Genomic DNA, 25,517 nt, shown 5'->3' on the forward strand with positions numbered 1-25,517 from the left:
CTACAGCTCTCCCAGCCTTGCAGAAGGCAGGCATCACCATAGACAGGAGTGTCAATTTGTAAAGTCAACAACAGGAGTCACTGTGCACTTACTCCTCAGGTAGGATCTCTGTCCTTAATGTGCTGTACATTGAGATTTAATGCTATAACGAGTACTCAAACAGTATATTTCACTTTGTGTTTCTATGGGGGTGCAAACTGTTGAAATCTTTACTTAATGTATACTAAACTGATCTTCTGTAAAAAAAAAAAAAAAAAAGAAAGAAATTATCAATTCCCAACTTGACACTCACTGGGATTAAACATGACAATAGGTCTGATCTGGTTTCATCATCATTTAAAAAATCATCTATTATTTTTCACTTTATGTTTCTGTGTGGGAACAAACTGTTGAAATCTTTACTTAATGTATGCTAAACTGATCTTCTGTATATAAAGAGAATCGAAAATGAATCTTGATGTGAATGGAAGGGGAGAGGGAATGGGAAAGGGGAGGGTTGCGGGTGGGAGGGAAGTTATGGGGGGGAAGCCATTGTAATCCATAAGCTGTACTTTGGAAATTTATATTCATTAAATAAAAGTTAAAAAAAAAAAAAAAAAGGCAGGCATCAGTAAAACAGCATAGAGCCAAGTGGCTAGAGATTCAGGTTCAGCCCAGGTGGCCAAGAGACTGCCTTCACCAATCCTCCTCCAACCTTGAGCAGACAGCAAGTAGCAAGAATCTAATCCACTGTGGGGCAGGGTACCAAATGAGCAAAGGACTATATCTTGGAACATAGTGCAGGGCTGATAGAACAACACCAGGTAGATCTTAATAGTTTTTGTCCCTATACCGGCACATATGAACAAAATCCCTGGACCTGCCCCAGTGCTAAGTGGAAACCCCACCTGAAGATACAGACTTCCAAGTACATGAGGTCCACAGGACCCCAAAGAGCCATGGTTAGGAAATCTCCTCACTATGATACTTACAAAAAACAACATGTTTTAGGATGAATGATGGGTCACTGAAGAAATCAAAAGGCAAATTTAAAAATTTCTTGAAACCAATGAAAATGGAAACACAACAAATCAAAACTTGTGGGATACAGTAAAAGCAGTGTTAAGAAGGAAGTTTATAGCAATAAATGGCTACATCAAAAAAAAAAAAAGACCACCACAAAAACAACCTAATGATGCATCTCAAGGACCTAGAAAAGTAAGAACAAACCAAAACCAAAGTTAGCAGAAGGAAAGAAATAATCGAGCAGAGCAGAAATAAAATAGAAAATGAAGAAAGTCAATGAAATCAAGAGTTGGTTTTTTGAAAAGATAAGCAAAATCCATAAACATTTAGCTAGACTAACAAACAAGAAAGTCGAAGTAAGGGATGAGAAAGTAGATTATTACGATTGATACCACAGAAATACAAGGGATCATTAGGGACTATTATGAACAACTTTATGCCAACAAACTGGAAAACCCAAAGAAATGGATAAATTTATGGACACATGTAACTTACCAAAGGCAATCTATGCAGACAAAAAACCTGATCAGACAAGCAATAAGAAAAGAGACTGAATCAGCTATAAAAAGTCTGCTGATAAAGAAGTCCAGGACCACATGGCTTTATTACTGAAACACACCAAATTTTTTGAGGAAGAACTTAGAACAATTTTTCTCAAACTATTCCAAAAAACTGAAAACAGGAAATCCTTCCAAACTCATTCTGTAATCCCAGAATTACCTTGACTCCAAAACCAGACAAGAACACAATCAAAAAAAGAAAATTATAGACAAATATCCCTGATGAAAATACCCGCAAAAATTCTCAATACAATACTATCAAATTGAATCCAAGAGCACATCAAAAAAATCATTCACCACGACCAAGTGGGATTTCTCTCAGAGTTGCCAAGGATGGTTCAGCATATACAAATCAATAGCTATACCACAGCACACCAAAACAATGCAAGATGAAAGTCAGATGGTCAGCTGGCGCTGCAGCTCACTAGGCTAATCCTCCGCCTGTGGCGCGGCACTCCAGGTTCTAGTCCTGGTTGGGGCACCAGATTCTGTCCCGGTTGCTCCTCTTCCAGTCCAGCTCTCTGCTGTGGCCCGGGAGTGCAGTGGAGGATGGCCCAAGTGCTTGGGCCCTGCACCCCATGGGAGACCAAGAGGAAGCACCTGGCTCCTGGCTTTGGATCGGTGCAGCATGCCGGCCATAGTGGCCATCTGGGGGGTGAACCAACGGAAAAGGAAGACCTTTCTCTCTGTCTGTCTCTCTCACTATCTAACTCTGCCTGTCAGGAAAAAAAAAAGAAAAGTCAGATGGTCATCTTAATAGAGGCAGAAAAAGCATTCAATACAATTTTTTTTTTTTTTGACAGGCAGAGTGGACAGTGAGAGAGAGAGACAGAGAGAAAGGTCTTCCTTTGCCGTTGGTTCACCCTCCAATGGCCGCCGCGGCTGGCGCGCTGCAGCCGGCGCACCGCGCTGATCCGATGGCAGAAGCCAGGTGCTTTTCCTGGTCTCCCATGGGGTGCAGGGCCCAAGCACTTGGGCCATCCTCCACTGCACTCCCTGGCCACAGCAGAGAGCTGGCCTGGAAGAGGGGCAACCGGGACAGAATCCGGTGCCCCGACCAGGACTAGAACTCGGTGTGCCGGCGCTGCAAGACGGAGGATTAGCCTATTGAGCCGCGGCACTGGCGCATTCAATAAAATTTAACAGTCATTCATTCAAATTAGGTATAGAAGGATCACACACCAACATGATAAAGGCTATCCACAGCTAACACCATATTGGGTAGGGAAAAGCTGAAAGCATTTTCTGTAAGGTGTGGAATGACAAATCATGTGCAGTCTCATCACTCTTATCTGACACAGTACTGGAAGTTCCAGCCAGAGCCAGTAGGCAAGAGAAAGAAAGAAATGAGGCCGGTGCTGTGGCACAGCAGGGTAACGCCCTGTCCTGAAGTGCCGGCACCCCATATGGGCACCGGTTCGACCCAGTTGCTCCACTTCCCATCCAGCTCTCTGCTATGGCTTGGGAAGGCAGTGGAAGATGGCCCAAATCCTTGGGCCCAGGCACCCCTGTGGGAAACTGGGAAGAAGCTACTGGCTCCTGGCTTTGGATCAACGCAGCTCCAGCCTTTGAGGCCATCTGGAGAGTGAACCAGTAGATGGAAGACCTCTCTCTCTCTGTGCCTCTCCTCTCTGTGTAGCTCTGACTAGCAAATAAATCAATAAATCTTTGAAAAAAAAAAAAAAAAAGAAAGAAAAAGATATACAAATAGGAAAGGAGGAAGTCAAATTATCCCAGTTTGCAGATGAAATTATTCTATATAGAGAGAAACCTAAAGACTCCAAAAAAGACTATTATAATTGATAAACCAATTCAGAAAAGGTGCAGCATACAAAATCAACAACCAAAATCAGTAACATTTTTATACCAGTAACAGTCACTGAGAAAGAAATTTTAAGAGAAATCCCATTTAGTGTAATTGCCAAAATAAGTAAGTTGGCAGTGCCAGCATTGTGCCATAAAGAGTTAAACTGCCACCTGTGACACCAGCATCCTGTATGGGTACCAGTTCTTGTCATGGCTATTCCACTCAGATCTAGTTCCCTGCTAATGGCCTGAGAAAAGCTGTGGAAGATGGCCCAAGTGGCCTGTTACCCACGTGGGAGACCTGGTTGAAGCTCCTGCCTCCAGGCTTCAGCCTGGCCCAGTGTTGGTGGCTGTGGTCACCTGGGGGAGTGAACCAGTATGGAAGATCTCTCTCTCTCTCCCCCTCTCTTTCTCTAACTCTGATTTTCAAAACAAAGAAATAAATCTTAAAAAAAAAAAGTTAGAGGCTGGCACCGCGGCTCACTAGGCTAATCCTCCACCTGTGGCACCGGCACCCTGGGTTCTAGTCCCAGTTGGGGCACCGGTTCTGTCCCGGTTGCTCCTTTTCCAGTTCAGCTCTCTGCTGTGGCCTGGGAAGGCAGCGGAGGATGGCCCAAGTGCTTGGGCCCTGCACCCGCATGGGAGACCAGGAGGAAGCACCTGGTTCCTGGCTTCGGATTGGCACAGCACGCCAGCCACAGCAGCCATTGTGGGGTGAACCAACGGAAAAAGGAAGACGTTTCTCTCTGTCTCTCTCTCTAACTCTGCCTGTCAAAAAAAAAAAAAAAAGTTAGAATAAACTTAACCAACAATATTAAAGACCTCTACCATTTCAAAGTTTTAAATTAAAAGTTTTGAACACAAATAAAGGAAATTGAGGAAAACAAAAAATGTAAAGACCTCCCATGTTCACGCTCATAGTACCCAATATCATTTACAGACTCAATGCATGCCCCATTCAAAATACCAATGACATTCTTGAGAGAAACAGAAAAAAAATCCTAAAATTTGTATGGAAGACAAAAACCTTGTATAGCCAAAGTGATCTTGAACAAATCAACAATAACAAAGATCTAGAAACAGGATACCTGATTTTAAGGCAAACTACAAACAGCTTGGTATTGGCATAAAAACAGACACACAAACGACAGCACAGAGATTGCAGAATAAATCCATGTATCTACAGCCAACTGAATCCCCACAAAGACACCAAAATCTATCTGGAGATATAACAACCTCTTCAATAATTAGGTGCTGGAAAAGCTGAATAGCCATATGCAGAAAATTGAAACTTGATTCCCCCAACTCCAAACCCTACAGAAACATCAACTCAACATGGATCAAAGATCTAAATGTAAGACTAGAAACGGTGAAACTAACAGAAGAAAACATAGGGGATATATTTCAAAGCATCAGTATAGACATGGTTTTTAAGGTAAGACCCCCTAAAGCACAGGCAACAAAAAAGCACAATTAAACAAATGAGATTATAATAAACTAAGAAGCTTCTGTACAGGAATAAAACAACTGAAAGAGTGAAGATATAATCGACATATGCATCTGACAAAGGAATAATATCCAGAACATATGAAGAACTCAAGATTCAAAAACAACAACAAACCCCACGAAAATCCAGTTAAGAAATGTGGGTAAGAAATGGACAAAGGAACTGATAGGCATTTCTTACAAAAAACAATCAACCAATCTATGAAGAAATGTTCAATAGCACTAGTTGCAAGGTAAATGTAAATCTAAACTGCTATGAGACATCATCTCACTCCAGACAGGATGGCTACTATCAAAATAACAAGAGTAATGACAAACACTAGCAAGGATATGGAAAAAGGGAACATATATATGCTGTCGATGGGGATGTAAATTAGGATAACCAATCAGTATGGAGGTTCCTCAGAAAACCAAAACTCTACCACATGACCCAGCTATCCCAGATCTGGGTATACATATGAAGGGAATAAACTTAGCCTATCAAAGAGACACCTGCAGTCCCATGTCCACTGTAGCAACATTCATAACAGCCAAGATAGATAGAAAATCAACCTACAGACAATTTGGGACATGCTCAAGCTGACTTGCCCCAAATGGTAGAGTTAGAAACGTGCCAGGGGATTCCAATTCAATCCCATCAAGGTGGCATGTACCAATGCCATCTCACTAGTCCAAGTGATCAATTTTTGTTCACAATTGATCATAACGAAAGGACTAAGAGTCAAAGGGATCACATAAACAAGTCTAGTGCCTGCTAATACTAACCGATAGAATAAAAAAGGGGAGAATGATCCAACATGGGAAGCGAGATACACAGCAGACTCGTAGAATGGCGGATGTCCTAAACAGCACTCTGGCCTCAGAATCAGCCCTAAAGGCATTCGGATCCAGCTGAAAAGCCCATGAGAGTACTTCAGGCATGGAAAGCCCAGACACTCTGGCAAAAAAAAGGACCTAAATGAAGGATCTCTGTGAGTGAGATCCCAGTGGAAAGAACAGGTCTTCAAAGAAGGAGGTACCTTTCTCTGAAGGGAGGAGAGAACCTCCACTTTGACTATGACCTTGTCTAAATAAGATAAGAGTCGGTGAACTCAAAAGGCTTCCACAGCCTTGGAAACTCATGACTGGAGCATAGGGAGATTACTGATGCCATAAACAGGAGTGTCATTTTGTTAAGTCAACAACAGGAGTCACTGTGCACTTACTCCTCATGTAGGATCTCTGTCCTTAATGAGCTGCTGTACATTGTGATTTAATGCTACAACGAGTACTCAAACAGTATTTTTCACTTTGTGTTTCTATGTGGGTGCAAACTGTTGAAATCTTTACTTAATGTATACTAAACTGATCTGTATATAAGAAAATTGAAAATGAATCTTGATAAGAATGGAAGGGGAGAGAGAGCGGGAAAAGGGAGGGTTGCGGGTGGGAGGGAAGTCATGGGGGTGGGGGGGAGCCAATGTAATCCATAAGCTGTATTTTGGAAATCTATATTCACTAAATAAGTTAAAAAAAAAAACAAAACAAAAGAAAATCAACCTACAGATCTGTAGATGGACGACAGATAAGGCCAATGTGGCACATATACACAATGGAGTAGTATTCAGTTGTAAAAAAGAATGAAATTCTGACATCTGTGTCAAAATGGATGAACTGGAAGTTATTACATTAAGCCAGATAGAGAAAGACAAATACCACATATTCTCTCTCATAGAAGTTAAAAAAAAAGTCAATCTGAACTTAGAACAGTCAATACCAGGAGATAGGATTGGATAATGAACACCAAATAGAGTTATAAGCTCTAGTATTTCATAGCACAGTGGGGCAACTACAGTTCACACAATACATCACTATGTAAAGGACTGAAGAGAGGACCTGCAGGTGTAGCTATAAAGAAACGCTAGCTTCGTGATCTGATCATTTTACATTTAAATATGTGTGTGTGTATGTGTCTTAAAACTCTGCACTACACCCCATAAAAATGTATAAGCATTACATGTTAATAAAAATTTTTAAAAATATTGATATTTACCCACTGCTTTTTCTTGGTCTGAGAAATTAGTTGTTTGTGCTGTGTTGCTAGCTTCTTGATTTCTTCTACAAATTCTTCTTTACACTTTTCCTTTACTTGCTTACATTTTCTGTCCATCTCACCCTGCATGTTGGCTACAGCTTTATTTACAGCTTGTCTTTTTTCTTCTTCCATTTCAGAACGCAGCTGAAATGAAGTTAACCCACAGTACATCAGCTCACAATTTATACAGACCATCTAAACTGAACCCAAAACTTAATAAATACATAGTTTCTACTTAAGTGGTCCTTTTTCTATTTTTCATCAAAACATACAAAAAATTTAGAAGATAAAAGTACCATTATTAATTAAAATGTTTCAAAGATAGTGGTTTTATTATATTCCCAGTTTTGAAAACTTGTTACCCCACTGATGCATAAGTAAAAGAAGCTAAACCACTACAGAAAAGGCCCAGGTTGTAGAAGGAGGCACCTGTGTGAAGACTAGCTTTACCTTTTCTAGAGCTTCTCGGACAACTCTCTCAGTTTCCCGTTTGTGGTCAGATTTCATCCGGTCTTTAAAGTCATTGAAAATTTTGGTGTACTTGTCGTGGCACATACTCTGACAGACTCCATCACTGGTGGTCTGGGTGCTTCGATGCAGCATCCTTGGTGAAGAGGCACTTAACTTCTTGGTCTGAGTTGACACTGAGACTTTTTCAATTGGCTGAGGCATTGTGGGAATTTCCTGGCTGGAACTTACAGCTTCAGTTTCAGGCTCTGGTTCCTAAAGGGTAAGAAATGTGTTTAGATGCAAACAAAGCAGTAAAATTCACTAGTTCAAGAACAGCTTCATAGAGCTTCAAAAAATTTGTAGACAATAAAACTATAAGTGTATTTTGGTGCATAAATTCTAAAATCCATGCATTTTTTTTCTTAACACACATTTTCCACATCTTTTTGAAGACTTCTTGTATTAGGATAAAAATACAGCGATATCCTCATATATACATTGCCATGTAATAAACTGCCACTAAAAAGCATATGATTAGGAAGCTAAGTGTAATTTATCATTGTTAAATATAAATGAATAAATAAATCTCTCCCAAATCAATGAAAGAGTGAAATAAGCCATGCAATTAATAGCTAACTTAATTCTTAACAGAAGGTTCAATAATAATTTCATTACATAGTAATACTAATTTTGTTTTTAAAATAGACCAGACTGAAATAAAAATCATTAACTTAATTCACCTCTTGGAATAGATTCATTAACAGATTTCCTAAAATCCTAAACCACTTCTCACTGAATATGTGTTTGGGATGTTCCCAGATTTACATAGCATTAAAACATGCACAGCTTACATAATTTCAAATTGCTGGGTTCAATCATAGTCTCCTCCAGTTTTGAAACATAGGCATAATTCATTTGTTGGAGAAATGCTTTGCTTTTAATAATGCTATGAAAAATATGAGTGTCCAGGAAATGCACAACATACCCTTCCCACTTAGCCAAATTTTGGTCAGTAGTTTCTTAGTTAAGGTGGAGACTTTGAGCATGTGTGTGTAACGCTAGCAGCAATAGTTAAGAACAGGAAAAGTCAGAAGACTGGGTTCAAACTTGATGGATATTATTTGACTGATGACAACTGAATTTCACAAGTATCTACTAGGAGCAGTTATCTTGACCATAAATTCAAAGTATTTCCTGTTTCAATTGCCACCTGAAAATTCCAAGGTGGGCAACTTACTTCCTTTTTGGGCTCCACACTTTGATTACGTCGTCCTTTCTTTGCTCTTGGTTCTTGAGTGACCTTCAGCTGTGGGCATTATAAAAGCAATATCATATTATTCCAGACACTAGGAAAATTTCTCTGCTGAAAATACTTACAGCCGACCCACAGGTGAGGAAAAATTATTTCTTTTGCCATTAACTCCTTCTATCCACTCAGTTATCACTTAATGTTACTTACAGATTCTGGTAACTGATGGCTTGAAAGAGCTAATGTACCTGCAATAATGAGCAGAGTATTTACACTCTTCACACTGATAGGGTCAGGCTCAAGGTCATTGATCATGTGTCTATTTAGTTGAATTAGTTTTGGTTTACTTGTGCAGAACATTTCACAAATGTTTATAAGAAAGGGAAAAAAATCAAAATCTGTTCATTACAGTGAGGAGTGTACACTGAGATATTCACATTGAAAAATAATAATTAACTGGGTAATTCCTAACTGAGACACCACTCACTTGTTCGTTACTGGTAGAGGAAATACTGGATTCTGCCTCTTCCTCGCCTCGGTCCTCATTCTTAGATTTCCAAAATCTTCCTTCACGAAGGAAACGCTGGTGCAGCTCAAGTTCATCACAGGCCTTTTTCCAACCCATACTGCGCTTAACGTGCAGCCGATGAATGTTGACTGTGATATCCTGAATGTTTTCAGAAGGAATCCAGGCCCTTATGAAAATTTAAAGGTACACTTAGAAATATCCAAAATGGTAGGAAAGGTGTTACTTGTACTTAGTTAACTCATTATAAAGTATGACTTGCTGCAACTATTAATCTATTAAGACTGTTAGTTAATGCTTAAATAAACTCTGACCAAGTACAAAATATGTGAGATACTTTTTTCACAGTCATCAAAGCAAAGTTCTCAGAACTGGAGTAAGTCACAAATACTTCTTAACTGTTCACTATTTTCTTTAGGCAGTTCAATTTGTCACAGATAATAAATCTACAAATGTTTTATGTCAAACAATGGAAGGCACTACAAAGAATACAAAAATGAAAGGCTTTTAATGATTTTATTTTTGCTTGGCAGCTAGAAGAGTTGTTGCCCATGTTAAGGTAAATTAATAAACAGAGGGTAGAAGCCAATGAGTTTTCAGATCTTCTGGTTATTAGGATAACACTACCTATACTACCTCTGCTTTCAGTGACTTAAACTTTTGTCAGAAAAAAATGAATAAAGAATTCTAATCCAATGCAACAGGAAGTAAGGTATTCTATGGTGCTGTGGAAAGAAAGGCAATCATTTAGTTTTGGGTGATCAGAAAGTTTTATTTGGGCTTCATCATACAAGCTAAGATCAGAGAAAATGAGAGATTCTAGGCATAGGGAATATCACCAGTAAAGTAAGAAATTGGAAGGATATGTGAGAAATATTTGTTCTAGAGCACAGAGTACAAGCGGAGATGTGGCACTGTGAACACACAGAGATTTTGTTCTTCTCAGCCTTCTGTTATAAATATCTAAGATGTCACAATTTTTGTTCTTGGGTGGTAATTACAGAGCTCTAGAATATGAGGCCTAAGACCATTTTGAAGGACTTTCTTAGAGAATTGTGGACCCAAGTGCCTTAGCCACCAATAAATATTTCTAACTGGCTTGTACAGGTAAGGTAAGCAGATTTTATTAAACAAAATTGTTAGACGCTAACAATAGCTGAAACTGTTAAATCTGAACTTTCATAACACTATTTGTACATACTTTAAAAATATATCAGTAATTCTCATCTGGCATAAATGTGGTGTTCAACCATACCAAAATATACTCCATTTTGAAAAACTAAACTTTAACAGAGTACAATAAAATTACGGAAGAGCTCAATGCCATTAGTTCTTGAATTAATATTATATTTATTCTTTCAGTCAACAAATATTTATTGTATTCTTATTATGTATTAGGCGACTAATAAAAGTATTTTATCCACATTACAAAAGCAGATTACTTTTGAGAGAGGAGTCTGGAATCAGAAGATTTGACTTCCTGGAATGACTTCATAAACTTATGAGAGTGTTATTTCCCTTTAACTTATCTACTTAATGAATTGATTCATATATCCCTAAATTAACTCTCAACTCAGTTCATAACACACCTCTAGAGGGGATGATGCTGTGATCACACCAGCTGACCCAAATATACCCTCCCTCCTGTGGATGATACAAGAGATCCACCACCCCAAACTTGGGTGTCACCCTGGACTCTTGCCTGACCCAGGAGCATCAGCCAGCTCTCCCTGTCCCTACCCAGTACTCCCTTCTGGATTTTCACTGATGGAGAAGATAACTCCACTAGGCCAAAGAGGCATATTTCAAAGATAAAAGCTAACAGGAGAAGACCAACAAGTGTTTCCACAAATGGTTAAAAATAAACACAGAAATATAAGAAACACAAACAAGGAAGACAATATTGATTCCAATATTAGAACGTAAGGATAAAAGGATTAATGAAATGCCTGAAAAGAAATTCAAAAGGATGATCAAAAGACAACTCAAAAAGAGAAAGGCAAATATATGAGTTAAAGAAATCCATATTTGACATAGATGAAAAATTCTGCTGGGAGATAAGGATATTTAACAGAAATCAAACTGAAATACTAGAAATGGAGAATTTAGTATGTCAGATAGAAAATATAGCGGAATGCCTTAATAACAGATGTGGTGAAGCAGAAGACAAAATATCTGGGCTGTAAGACAAATCCTTGGAAATATCTCTTAGTCAGACCCTGCCCACCTCCCCCCAAGAAACACGAAGAAAAAATAAAAAAACTGAGCATAGTATTTGAGATTTATGGGATACTATCAAATGACAAAACGCATATGTCTTGGGAGTTCCTGAAGGTGTGTAAAGAGAGAATGGATTAGAAGGTCTATTCAGTGAAATAACAGCAGAAAACTTTCCTAATTTGGAGAAAGATCAGGACCGCTAAGTATAGGATGCACATAGAACTACTAATAGCCACGGTTGGAAAAGATCTTATCATGACATGTTATAGTCAAATGTTCAACAGTAAAACATAATAAAACAAAGATTCTAAAACACGCACAAGAGAATGCCAGATTACCTTCAGAGGATCCCCAACAGGTGATTTCTCATCAGAAACCCTACAGGGTAGGAGAGAATGGAGAGAACAAGTCCTAAAAGAAGCTGTCAACCCAGAATATTGTACCAAGCAAAGCTCTCGCTTATAAAAGTAGGTGAAATAAAGACCTTCCTAAACAAATAGAAATTGAAAGAATTTGTCACCACTCATAAAGCCTTACAAATGATGCTTAAGGATATAATACACACAGAGACATAGAAAGTCATTATCACGAAAGAATGTGAAGACAGGAAATCTAGTAAAAAAGGCACAAAGGAAATCCAAGCAAACAATAGGAATATTTATGGAAAAATGGCAGGCCATGTTGCTCTTTATCATCAGTAAAATCTTGAATGTTTAAGTGGCCTAAAATCCCCAATTAAAATATACAGACCGACTGAGTGGATTAAAAAACAAGATCCATCTATTTGCTGCCTGCAAGAAACACGCCTCACAAACAGAGATACACCCAAGACTGAAAGTAAAAGAACGGAAAAAGATATTTCATGCTAATGGGAAGCAGAAATGAGCAGCAGTAGGCATCCTAACATCAAATAAAGTAGACCTTAAAAAAATCTGTCGAACAATATAAAAAAGGGCATTAGGTAATGAAAAGGGATCAATTAAACAAGAAGTGATGACTGAATATGAATGTGTATCTAATGCTAGCATGCCTATTTAAACCACGTTAAAGGATCTTAAGGGAGACATAGACTCCAATACAATAATAATGGAAGGCATCAATACTCCATTACTGGGGCCAAGGCCGGCACTGTGGCATAGCAGATAAAGCCGCCGCCTACAGTGCTGGCACCCCATATGGGTGCTGGTTCGAGTCCTGGCTGCTCCACTTCCAATTCCGATTCAGCTTTCTGCTATGGCCTGGGAAAGCAGCAGCAGATGGCCCAATTCCTTGGGCCCCTGCACTCGAGAGGGAGACCTGGAAGAAGCTCCTGGCTTCAGATTGGCACAGCTCCAGTCATTGTGGCCAACTGGGGAAGTGACTTCTCTCTCTCTCTCTCTCTCCTCTCTCTGTGTAACTCTTTCAAATAAACAAATAAATCTTAAAAAAAAAAATACTCCACTATCATCAATGGACTAAACAAGCAGACAAAAAAATCAACCGAGCTAATCTACACTATGGATCAAGTCGATCTAATTGATATGTACAGAACATTTCATAACACAGCTGCAGAATACACATTCTTTTCTCTGGGATAGACCATATGCTATTCTATAAAGCAAGTGTGAACAAACTGGAAAAAACAAACAAATCATACCATGTATTTTTTCTGACCACAATGGAATGAAGCTGGAAATTAACAACTTAAGAATCTCTAGAAAATATGCAAACATGGGAACTGAACAATATGCTCCTGAATGAACAGTGGGACACAGAGGAAATCAAAAGGGAAATAAAAAAATTCCTAGAAACAAAAGATGACAATACAACATATCAAAACCTATGGAATACAGCAAAAGCAGTGTTGAGGAAAGTTTACAGCAATTAGTGCCCATATCAAAAAAAATGGAAAGGCATCAAATAAATGATCTAAGAATGCATCTCAGGACCTAGAAAAACAAGAACAAACCAAACCTCAAATTACTAGAAGGAACGAAATGATTAAAATTAGAGAATAATCAAAATTGAAACCAAAAAAGTGACATAAAAGATCAATGAAATGAAGAGCTGGCTTTTTGAAAAAATAAGCAAAACTTACACAACACTGGCCAACTAACTACACAAAAAAACAAAAACTAATAAAATCAGAAATTAAAAAAAGGTGTTAAGAATTATTATAAACAGCTTAAATGCCAACAAATTGTAAAATCTAGAAGAAATGCATAGATTTTTGGATACATACCATCTACCAAAATTGAGTCATGAAGGCACAGAAAATCTAAACAAACCAATAACTAAGATGGAATTTCAATCAGTAATAAAGGTCTTCCCAAAAATGAAAAGCCCGGGGCTAGATGGCTTCACTGCTGAATTCTACCAAACATTTAAAGAAGAACTAATTCTAATTCTTCTCAAACTATTCAAACAATTGAAAGGGAGGGAATACTCCCAAATTCCTTCTATGAGGCTAGCATCACCTTAATTCCAAAATCAGAAAAAGATACATGAAAGAGAACTATAGATCAATTTCACTGATGAACACAGCTGCAAAAATCCTCAACATAATACCAGCTAATTAAATCCAACCACACATCAGAAAGATCATTCACCCAGACCAAGTGGGATTTATCCCTGGTATGCAGGGATGGTTCAACATATGCAAATTAATAAGTGTGAAATATCACATTAAAAAACTGAAAAACAAAAACCAAATGATTATCTCAATAGATGCAGAGAAACATCTGATAAAATACAACACCTTTCATGATAAAAAACTTAAACAAATTGGGTACAGAAGGAACATTCTTCAACATGATCAAGGAAATATGTAACAAACCCACTGTCAGCATCTTACTGAATGGAGTAAAACTGGAAGCATTTCCACTAAGATCTGGAACCAGACAAGGATGCCCACTTTTACCATTACTATTTAATATAGTTCTTTAAGTTTTAGCTAGAGCCATTAGGCAAGAAAAAGAAATTAAACTGGAAAGCAGGAAATCAAATTATCCCTGATTACAGATGACATGAGTCTATATATGGGGGAACCAAAAGACTCTACTATGAGACAATTGGAATTCACCAGAGAGTTTGGTAAAGTTGCAGGATACAATATCAATATACAAAAACTAATAGCCTTCTTATACCCAAACACTGTATGGCTCAGAATTCTTTTTTAAGATTTATTTATTTATTTGAAAGTCAGAATTACACAGAGAGAGAGGAGGGGCAGAGAGAGAGGTCTTCCATCCGATGGTTCACTCCCTAGATGGCTGCAATGGCAGGAGCTGCGCTGATCTGAAGCCAGGAGACAGGAGCTTCCTCCGGGTCTCCCATGTGGGTGCAGGGGCCCAAGGCCTTGGACCATCTTCTTCTTCTTCTTTTTTTTTTTTTTTTTTTTTTTTTTACAGGCAGAGTTAGTGAGAGAGAGAGACAGACAGAAAGGTCTTCCTTCCATTGGTTCACTGGCCACTACAGCCAGTGTGCTGCGCCGATCCAAAGCCAGGAGCCAGGTGCTTCCTCCTGGTCTCCCATGCAGGTGCAGGGCCCAAGCACCTGGGCCATCCTCCACTGCCTTCCTGGGCCACAGCAGAGAGCTGGACTAGAAGAGGAGCAACCGGGACAGAATCCGGCGCCCTGACCAGAACTAGAACCCGGTGTGCCAGCGCCGCAGGCAGAGGATTAGCCTAGTGAGCTGTGGTGCCAGCCTCATCTGCTGCTGCTATCCCAGGCCATAGCAGAGAGTTGGATTGGAAGTGGAGCAGCCAGGACTTGAACTAGCACCCATATGAGATGCCGGTGCTTCAGGGCAGGGGGTTAACCTGCTGCACCTCAGTGCCGGCCCCTCAGAAAGAATTTTTAAGGGCAGTATCATTCACAATAGCTACAAAAAAGTTTACTATCTTGGTTAATAAATTTAATGTAGGATGTGAAAGATATCTAGTTAACCAGGGATGTGAAGGGGCACTACAGTGAAAATTACAAAACATTAAAGAAAGAAATAGAAGATACAAGAAAATGGAAGAAGCTTCATGTTCATGGATTAGAAGAATTAATATCATCAAAATGTCCATATTACCCAAAGCAATTTAGAGATTCAATGGGATCCCAATGAAAATACCAAGGATATTCTTCTCAGATATAGAAAAAACAATGCTAAAATTCATACAGACATGATACCTTGAATAGTTAAAGCAATCAAACAAAAGTAAAGCAGGAGGTTTCATGATACTAGATTTCAAGACATACGACATGACAGTTATGATGAAAATAGCCTGGTACTGGCACAAAAATAGACATGTAGACCAACAGAATAGAACTGAACCCCAGATGTTAATCTACATAGCTACAACCAACTAATATTTGATAAATGAGCTAAAATCAATCCCTGCTTTGAAAAGGAAAGTGTATTCAACAAATGATGTTGGGAAAATTCGATCTATACATGCAGAAGTATGAAACAAGACCCCTACCTTATACCTTATACAAAAATCAACTCACAGGGGCCAGCGCTGTGGCGCAGTGGGTTAACGCCCTGGCTGAAGTGCCGGCATCCCATATAGGTGCCGGTTCTAGTCCCAGCTGCTCCTCTTCCGATCTAGCTCTCTGCTATGGCCTGGGAAAGCAGTACAAAAAGCAGTACAAGATGGCCCAAGTCCCTGGGCCCCTGCACCTGCGTGGGAGACCAGGAAGAGGCTCCTGGCTCCTGGCTTTGGAACGGTGCAGCTCCTGCCACCGCGGCCTTCTGGGAAGTGAACCATCGGATGGAAGACCTCTCTCTCTCTGCCTCTCCTTTCTCTGTGTAACTCTGACTTTCAAATATATAAATCTTTTAAAAAAAATCAACTCACAATGGATCAAGGATCTAAATCTATGACCTGATACCAACAAATTACTAGAGGAAGACATTGGGGAAACTCTGAAAGACACTGGCATAGGCAAAGACTTCTTGGAAAAGATCCCTGAAACACAGACAATAAAAGCAGAAACACACAAATGAGATTACATCAAGCTAAGAAGCTTTTACAGTGTAAAGTAAAAACTCAACGAAGTGAAGAAACAACTGACATAATGGGAGAAAGCATTTGCAAACTATGCAACTAATTAAGTGTTAATATCCAGGATTTATAGAGCTCAAGAAACTCAACAACAATAAAACAACTAATCCAGTCAAGAAATGGGCAGGGGACTTGAACAGGCATTTTTCAAAGGATGAAATACAAATGGTCAACAGTCACATGAAGATATGTTCAACATCACTATCCATCAGGGAAATGCAAAAAAAAACCAAAAAACAACAACAACAACAAAAAAAACCACAACAGATCACTTCACCCCAATTAGAAAGGCTATTATCCAAAAATCAAAACAATAATAATGCTGGTGAGGATGTGGGGACAAAGGTACCCTAATCCACTGTTGGTGGGAATGTAAACTCATACAATCATTATGGAACACAGTATGGAGATTTCTCAGAAATATGGAAATACATCTACCATATGTGCCAGCAATCCTACTCCTTGGAATTTATCCCAATGAAAAGAAATGAGCATGTGAAAAACTTATTTGTACCCCCTTGTTTACTGTACCTCAGTTCACAACAGCTAAGGTATGGAATCAACCCAGATGTCCATCAACTGGATGACTGGACAAAGAAAATGTGATATATACCCATTCTGGAATACTACTCAGCTGTAAAAAAAGAATAAAATCCTGCTTTTGCAACAAAATAAATGCAACTGGAAACCATCATGATTAGTGAAATAAGCCAGTCCCCAAAAGACAAATATTGTGTTTTCTGATATGTAGTAGTTAATATATAATACAAAAAATGTATAGAAACAAAATGGACACCTTGTGATCTGACTGTTGGTTTTTAGCCCTTGTTTATATTCCTGTGGAACTGTGGTCTTTCTACTTCTTACTTGTTGAATATTATGGTTAGTGGTGCATTAAGGCTGTGATTATAGAGTGGACTGAAATTGTTTTTGCAGAAATTAAAGGAAAAAGAGGAAGATAGGAGGAGAACTGAAGGAGGAAAAAGGTGTGGGAGAAAAGTATGGTTATTTTCTTAGGGTTATACCTGTGAAACACATGAAATCTGTTCTCTTTGTATTAATAAAAATTTTTTTAAGAATCTCCATTACTATAGATAATCAGATTCCAGTTTAAAAAATATCTCTAGGTACACTTTCTGATGTATAAAATAATAACAGTAAAAAGGAAGCAAACACACACCTCAAACACACATCTTGATTTCTTAGCCTGGCCCAAAACATCCTCTACCTATTTGCAACAAAAAAGATTCAGCCTCTTTAATAAGACAGTCAGAGCTTGTCAGCTATTGTATTCCTCCCTGGCAGGCAAAATCTTGCAAAGCCTACCAAAATCCCACTAAAGCAGCAATCATGGTAAATGCAATCAAAGTTAATATTTGTCCTGGAGATTTACAATGTGATCAGAGTACAGGAAGGAGCAGTTTATTCTGTTTGAGTGTGTAGAAGGGACTAGTCCCAAACCATTTATTTGTTTAAAATTTTTTTCACCCACATATCTGTGATATGATGGCTATCAAAGGAATATTTATGATATTAAAATCTAAAAAAAGGGGCTCAACAGCCATATGCTTCTGGTACACGATATGATGTATAAGTAATTAAAAATTTGTGATTATAATTTTATAAAGTTCACTTTCAATTAGTCAAATATTTTACCTTTTTTTTTTTTTTAAATAATGTGAGAGTCAGAAACACAGAGAGAGACAGACAGCAAAAGAGCTCTCACACACTAGTTCACTCCCCACATGCCGACAAACGTTTGGGCTGGGCTGAAGCCATGAACTCAGTCCAGGTCTCCCACATGGGTGGCAGGGGCCCAGTTACTTGAGGAATCACCACTGCCTTCAAGCATCAGCATTAGCAGAAAGCTGCAGTCAGGAGCCAGACCTGGGTACTGAACCTAGACAGATTCAAGTATTACATAGGCATCTTCATCAAGATGGAATCAAATATTCTAACATGATAGAATAGATTTTTAAAGTATGTTCTACCCAATAACTGACTTCAAATAGTGTATGAACATAGCATATCTATGAAAAGCAAAGAAAATGACACCCAGCAGTCTAGAAGTGTTCCATGAATTCTTCTAGGAAATAAACTTAAGTGGACTGAGAAATCTTTGGAAATTTAATTTTATGTCTTAATATTCTCCTCAGGTGACACACCTACTCTAAGGACTCAAGTAGGTTAGCTCAAACATTCTTTAAAAAAAAAAAAAACCACTTTCTGTATAGTATACTTTTTTTTTTTTTATCTTTTTTAATTTTTTGACAGGCAGAGTGGACAGTGAGAGAGAGAGAGAGAAAGGTCTTCCTTTGCCGTTGGTTCACCCTCCAATGGCTGCCGTGCTGCGGCTGGCGCACCGCGCTGATCCGAAGGCAGGAGCCAGGTGTTTCTCCTGGTCTCCCATGCGGGTGCAGGGCCCAAGCACTTGGGCCATCCTCCATTGCACTCCCTGGCCACAGCAGAGAGCTGGCCTGGAAGAGCGGCAACCAGGACAGGATCTGGCGCCCCGACCGGGTCTGTATAGTATACTTAAGGACACTGAAACAACAGTGACACCATTATAGTATTATGAAATGGATGCATTCTGAGGCCTCTACACTACTACTTTATCTCAGCACTAACATGTTCAACAGCATTGGATAGTAAAAATGTCCTGTTTAGTGAACAGTATCTGAAAAATACCTGGAAATATAATTTACAGAAACCATTGTTTCTGCTGCATAGTTATGTGCTGATTTTCTTCCCAATGAAAATAAACTTCACACTTTCTCTGAAGAAAAAAATCAACAGATTTTCCTAAGGATTTCTTCAGTGGCACAGTTATGACCATGGCACATGAGTTTGTGAATTACCTCTGGTGATGGTGGCCAAAGAAGCGAACGTCGACTTGATTGTCCTCTTTCTGCATGACTTTGGCTGGCCAAAACCCAAAACCTTTCATTTTAGCCCAAACCAGCTCATGATTAGGTATCTGGAAATAAAACATTTTACTATGTCATAAAGTATTAAATTCAAGTATACTATTAATATTGAACTGCATAGTAAAATAGAATCCATTATTATGAAAATCAAATGTTTTTTCTGGGATCAGTTTTACCTTCAAGAAAAATACCAAAAAAATTCCTATTTGCATAAGAATAACAATATGAACCTTATTTCAGAAAAAGGAGGAACTAGAATGAGGCAGCCTCATAAGCAAAAGGCCCTGTGGAACACTGGTGGCAAGAAGAACACCCTAACTTTGCTTCAACAGTATTGTCTAGGAACAAACAGATCAGTTTCACCTGGGAATTTCTTAGAAATAGAGTTTTAAGTGCTACACAGACCTACTGTATCAGAGCCCTCTATTTTAGCAAGATCCTCAAGGGACAGATATGTACAGTAATATCTCAGAAGAATGGCTTCTCTAATGTGGTCTCTGAAGCTGCTGTCACTGGGGCTGCCTCTCTAGAACAACTCAAATACTATTTCAGTGTTCTTCCCCATTTTAGGGGAAATGCAAGCTATAGACAAACGCAAAGCCTTAGAGTTCATATCAAATAATAAAAAGAAAGCAAAAATTCAATTTAATATCAATGTTTAAACTTAAGTATCTGATTTTAAAGTCAGAAATGGATAATCCCAGATATTTTCCCCATGTTTCAACTGCTTATTGTCACTAAAACTACATATACTCTGATATAAAGAAAAGTAGTTAGGGAGGATTATAATCTTTAAGCAACTGAAAATAACATTAGGATAGTACATTATACATTTAATAGTTAAAAAACAAAAATCATAAAATCTCACATACACAAGGATAGCAAAACCAATTGTCAGGACGTGCATTTGACAAATAGAAGCAATTCTTGCAAAGCTGTAGTTCATCCAGCTGAAAAAGAAAAGCAGCTACTTTAGCTCACATAAAATATACATGTACATTAAACTGTATAAAATGCATTCACATAAATTAGTATTCTCAGAATATGTACATAGTCTTAACCTTTGTTTCTTATATAATCACTTATACCTAAACTTAAAATTTTCAGTAAGTAATACTAGAAGATCCTTCAACTTCCTGCATGAAACACCTTCATGATCTCAGAATACACTTTAAATAAAAGAAGTTCTTTACAAGGCTTGGCACAGTCTGATTCTGCTTTGCTCTCATTTCACTGGCTAGTTAGTACTCGGATTAAATAGTACTTCCACAGAAATGTTTTCCTGGGGCAAGCATTTGGTCTAGCAGTTAAGACACCTATGTTCTGTTTCTGGGTGTCTGGGTTCAATGCCCAGGTCTGGCTCCTGATTCCAACTTCCTGCTAATGTAGACCTTAGGAGGAAGCAGTGGCAGCTTAAGGTTCTTGCCATCCCCGTGGGAGACCAGGATTGAGTCTCCCTTTGGCTTGGACCAAAGCAAGTCCACTGAGGGCATTTGGCTCTGGAGTGACACCAGACAGGAACTCTCTCAAATCAAAAAGTAAAAAAGAAAGCTGCTTCTGATTAGTTGATATAAAATATCAGCTAACAACAACAGTAGTCCTCACTTTGACTTATTCTCCATTTAGTCCCTTGCCTTTTTAAACAACATTCTTTTACTACGTGGAAAGAAACATATTTCATCTCTTTCTTTTCTTTTTTCCAGTCTGCCTCTTCAGACTATAACTCCATGAGCAAGAAGTCTGTACCCTGATCACCATTATTCTTTCCATTTAACACTGCATTCAATAAATGTTTGTTGAATGAATGAAAAATGAATAAAAAAGTCAAATTTGAAATGAATGCAAGAAAAAAATCCATTTTATAAAAATTGAGCAACTTCTGTAAAAATATAGTTACAGATGTTTTAAATACGAAAGACTACAAAAATACTTTGTAAAATTTCTATTTCATTTATTTTATAAACATGAACTTTGTTTTCCCATCTATGTAATCAGGCAGGAATTCAGATCTGAATCCTTCTTTTGAAGAGGATAATATTTACTGAATGTTTGCCAGTGCATTATCTAATAGAATAGCTCCTGAGGCTAGTTCTAAGCTTCTGTGTAGATGTTACTTAATAATTAAATTTAATTCTCAAGGTCTCTTTTTGAACACTTTTGCCAAGAACCTTGTTCTCCAATTGCATTATACCCAATATGTATCAAACATGAAAATAACATTACATTTAAAGGAAATGACATAATTAAAGAGTAGACATAAGAGTGGAATCCTGAAATAAATAAATCTGGGTTATAGCAAGAGTTCAATTATTAGGAAGGGATAGTACCTCATGACACGTGTCTTTATATAGCATCCTTGCAATGTCAGCTTGCTCACTGTCTGCTGTAATTAAAGATAGACATTACCTATAAACAAAAATCTATCAAAATTAATATTCTCATTTTATTTTCTTTTAGTTTGGTAAGGGGGGAAATACACTATTAAACCAATGTGTTATTTTAAAGTTCAGTCACCAACGTAAAATTTTATGAGCAGCTTTTATTTTACTTCCAACACAACCATTAACTCTCTACGTATATATACTGATCCTTCCCTTTGAATGATAAGATATTAATGAAGAAACAATTAGAATTAACGTGCTTATGAGAAGCTCCTCAGCTAAGACAAATATATATAAAACAATAAAGAATAATTATATTTTCATCATTTAATATACTACAATTTTAAGGTTGGGCAATTAATTCTATAAAATAAAGCACCAAATATCCTTAAATTTAAACTCTGACATCATTTACTCATTAAGATATTAATTTTGGGGATGTAATTTTTTTTTTTTGACAGGCAGAGTTAGACTGAGAGAGAGAGAGACAGAGAGAAAGGTCTTCCTTCGATTGGTTCACCTCCCAGATGGCTGCTACAGTCAGCGCGCTGCGCTGATCCGAAGCCAGGAGCCAGGTGCTTCTCCTGGTCTCCCATGCGGGTGCAGGGCCCAGGGACTTGGGCCATCCTCCACTGCCTTCCTGGGCCACAGCTGGACTGGAAGGGGAGCAACTGGGACAGAATCCAGCGCCCCAACTGGAACTAGAACCTGGGGTGCCAGCACCGCAGGTGGAGGATTAGCCTAGTGAGCTGCGGCGCCAGCCAGGGAGGTAATGTTTTATAAAAGATATTTCTCAACATGGAATATAAACAATATTTTGTTTAAATTGCACACAAGGAGTCTGTGTCATGGCACAGTGAGTTAAGCCACTGCTTGCAACACTAGCTTCCCACATGAGCACTGACTGGAGTCCTGACTGCTCCACTTCCAATCCAGCTCCCTACTAAAGTGTCTAGAAAAGCAGTGGAAGATGGCCCAAGTGCTCGGGCCCCTACCACCCATGTGGTAGACCCAGATGGAGCTTAAAGGCTTTCGGTTTCGGCCTGGCCCAGCCCTGGCCATTTGGGGCCATTTGGGGAGTGAACCAGTGGATGGAAGCATTCTCTCTGTCTTTTCCCCTCTCTCTTTTACTTCTGCCTTTCAAATAAAGAAAATAAATCTTTTAAAAATGCACACACACACACACACACACACAAACCAAAAAATATTCAACCTCCATAGAAAATCACTGTGTTGTGGAGAAGCAGTTGAGCATCAGCTTTGAACTCTTCATAACTTCGGTATTTTCCTTCATTCACTTTCTGTAGAAAGCAAAAAATAAAATAGTTACCAGTGAAAATATTTGTCTGGATTATGTTTACAGGATTAAAGTATGGGACATAGCAGTTTTTCTAGGACAACATTAAGATGACTACTTTTGTCCTATAGTACTGACAGAGAAAGTGCATAAAAGAAACCAACAACTCCACTCTTTAATATTGCAGTACAATGAAGCGTGGCTGATCAGATAGCCTGCAGCCACAATGTACTACATTACTGTAACAAGTGCATACTGTGGAATATTTCATTTTGTAATAATGATGAAAGCTGCCACTAGGCCTTATAAATAATGAATGCTTTGGTCAGTGTGGTTGATCAGATACTAACCAGACACTTAGCATTTTTTTTTTTGACAGAGTGGACAGTGAGAGAGAGAGACAGAGAGAAAGGTCTTCCTTTTCCATTGGTTCAGCCCCGAATGGCCACTGTGGCCGGTGCACTGCACTGATCCGAAGGCAGGAGCCAGGTGCTTCTCCTGGTCTCCCATGCAGGTGCAGGGCCTAAGCACTTGGGCCATCCTCCACTGCCTTGCCGGGCCACAGCAGAGAGCTGGCCTGGAAAAGGGGCAACCGGGAAAGAATCCGGCGCCCCGACCGGGACTAGAACCCAGTGTGCTTTCGCCGCTAGGTGGAGGATTAGCCTATTGAGCCGTGGCGCCGGTGCAGTTTACTTTCAGTTGAAATCTTCCACAACTCAGTTCAATTGCTATCTCTTCCAAGACTTCCTTAGATTCTCTCAGTTGGAGTTAACTGCTTCCAGTGTGGCATCAACAGTCACATGGGTTGTTTACAAATATTATCTAATTTCAAATCTGAATTTCTGAGTATATTGGGCTAGGGCCAAACTGGGACTATTTAAGAGCTCACTCAGGAGATGGAAAATACACAAGGATAAGAATAACTTCCCCACAGCACTACCAAAGCACCTTGTTTCCAGTTTTGCACTTAATCATGGTATTTTGATATTTTGGTCTGTATTGTAAAAGTTTACAAACATAAAAACCATGTCTTCATATTCATTTTCCTTACAGAAGTTTTGTTCATAGTCAGCACTTGCTAAGCACAAGGCCAAGCCACCACTAACCCAGCTAGTGTCAACCCAGGTCTACATAGATCAGATGGGACCATTAGAGAGATGACAATCTAGGAAGCCTTCCCTGATGAGATAGCAATTGAGTCTTGGAAGACTAAAAGAAAGGAAATTTCATGAAGAAAGATGAGCATAAGAAAGGGTGGCTGGGTTCTTAAATATGCTGTGCAGGGGCAGGTGTCAAGGCAAAGCTGCCAGTTGGGATGCCTGCATCCCACATTCTAGCCACTGCACTTGTGATCCAGCTTCTTGTTAATGCGCCTGGGAAGACAGCAGATAATGGCCCAAGTATTAAGATACCTGCCACCCATACTGGAGACCTGGATAGAGTTCTGGGATCCTGGCTTTGGCTTAGCTCAGCTCCAATTGCTACAGCAATTTAGGGAATGAACCAACCAATGGATGCTCTCCCTTTCCATGTCTCTGATCTCTATTTATAGCTCTCGCTGTCAAATAATAAATAATTAAAACTTCAAAATATTCTTTACAGTTTAGGAGACAGGGTTATACAATCTGAAGACTAAAAACATGTTTTTATTGGATTTTGTTGTAATTTGTAATTGTATGTTAACAAACTCATTAGCAGTCCTCTGCTATAATAAACAGAACTAAGTTTAAGACTAATTCAGTTTTCTAGTCAATTTTAAATTTGTTCATTTTGTTGTTGACCAACATTCTAGATTAGTTCTCTAAGTTTTTCTTGAGACAAACTCCAAACTACTACTGCAAAACAGGAAAAATTTTGTCCAAAAATGGGTTCTTTACATATGAAACATTAAATTGTCCAGGATATAAAACATGAGTTCTTCAGGGAAGTAGTATGAAGAAGCTATTGATTGTTTACAACCAAGACTTTCAAAAATGATACCTAACTTGTATTAAGTATGTACATGAAATTTACAATACGTAGTAACTGTTCACTTATAGTTATGCCTTTTTGGTTTTAGTAAGAAATTGGAGAAAGTGGATTCCCAAGAATGAACAGCAACCTGAATCACTGTTTATCTAGCTATGTTATTGTATACCCTGATAATTTAGAACATGTATTTGAAGTAGAAATAAAATAAGCCAACTTTACCTCTTGTATGGTGGGAACATCAACAGCTGAATGTACCAGCCTCCTGTACATTGGATGCTTATTGTCCTTCCCCTTTTTATTAAGATCAATAGCCTAAAAAGTAGTCAGATACACCAGTTTTAAATGTAGCTAAAGGCAGGTAAAACATCCATTTCTAAAACTCAAAGTATTATCTACCTTTAAAGAGAAATCTTACATAAAGTACTTTAAAATCTAACAGAGAAATGTATATAAACCAGATAGTTTTCTGTGTCATTCCTGAAGATTTTGACAGAAAGAACAGCTATTTG

General features: G+C 38.6%; 1 protein-coding gene across 38 annotated transcripts in view; it reads right to left on the reverse strand.

Annotated features, from left to right (window-relative positions):
• Window positions 1-25,517, reverse strand: part of ZMYND11 (zinc finger MYND-type containing 11) — a 129,354-nt gene that overhangs the window by 6,733 nt on the left and 97,104 nt on the right. For 28 of the 38 annotated variants that reach the window (XM_070056008.2, XM_070056020.2, XM_008249358.4 and 25 more), the window contains 9 exons: window positions 25,228-25,320; window positions 22,954-23,041; window positions 21,687-21,742; window positions 20,232-20,309; window positions 19,291-19,409; window positions 9,138-9,345; window positions 8,639-8,707; window positions 7,402-7,674; window positions 6,910-7,095 (listed from right to left, as the gene is read on the reverse strand). In XM_070056008.2, the coding sequence (XP_069912109.1) occupies window positions 6,910-7,095; window positions 7,402-7,674; window positions 8,639-8,707; window positions 9,138-9,345; window positions 19,291-19,409; window positions 20,232-20,309; window positions 21,687-21,742; window positions 22,954-23,041; window positions 25,228-25,320 (1,170 nt within the window). The remainder of the gene's footprint in view (window positions 1-6,909; window positions 7,096-7,401; window positions 7,675-8,638; window positions 8,708-9,137; window positions 9,346-19,290; window positions 19,410-20,231; window positions 20,310-21,686; window positions 21,743-22,953; window positions 23,042-25,227; window positions 25,321-25,517) is intronic. The other 10 variants (XM_089311842.1, XM_089311839.1, XM_070056021.2 and 7 more) reach the window with 1 other exon arrangement.

This window comes from Oryctolagus cuniculus, chromosome 13 (genome assembly GCF_051225735.1).
Source record: "Oryctolagus cuniculus isolate XC-2025 breed Fujian yellow rabbit chromosome 13, ASM5122573v1, whole genome shotgun sequence".
NCBI lineage: Eukaryota > Metazoa > Chordata > Mammalia > Lagomorpha > Leporidae > Oryctolagus > Oryctolagus cuniculus.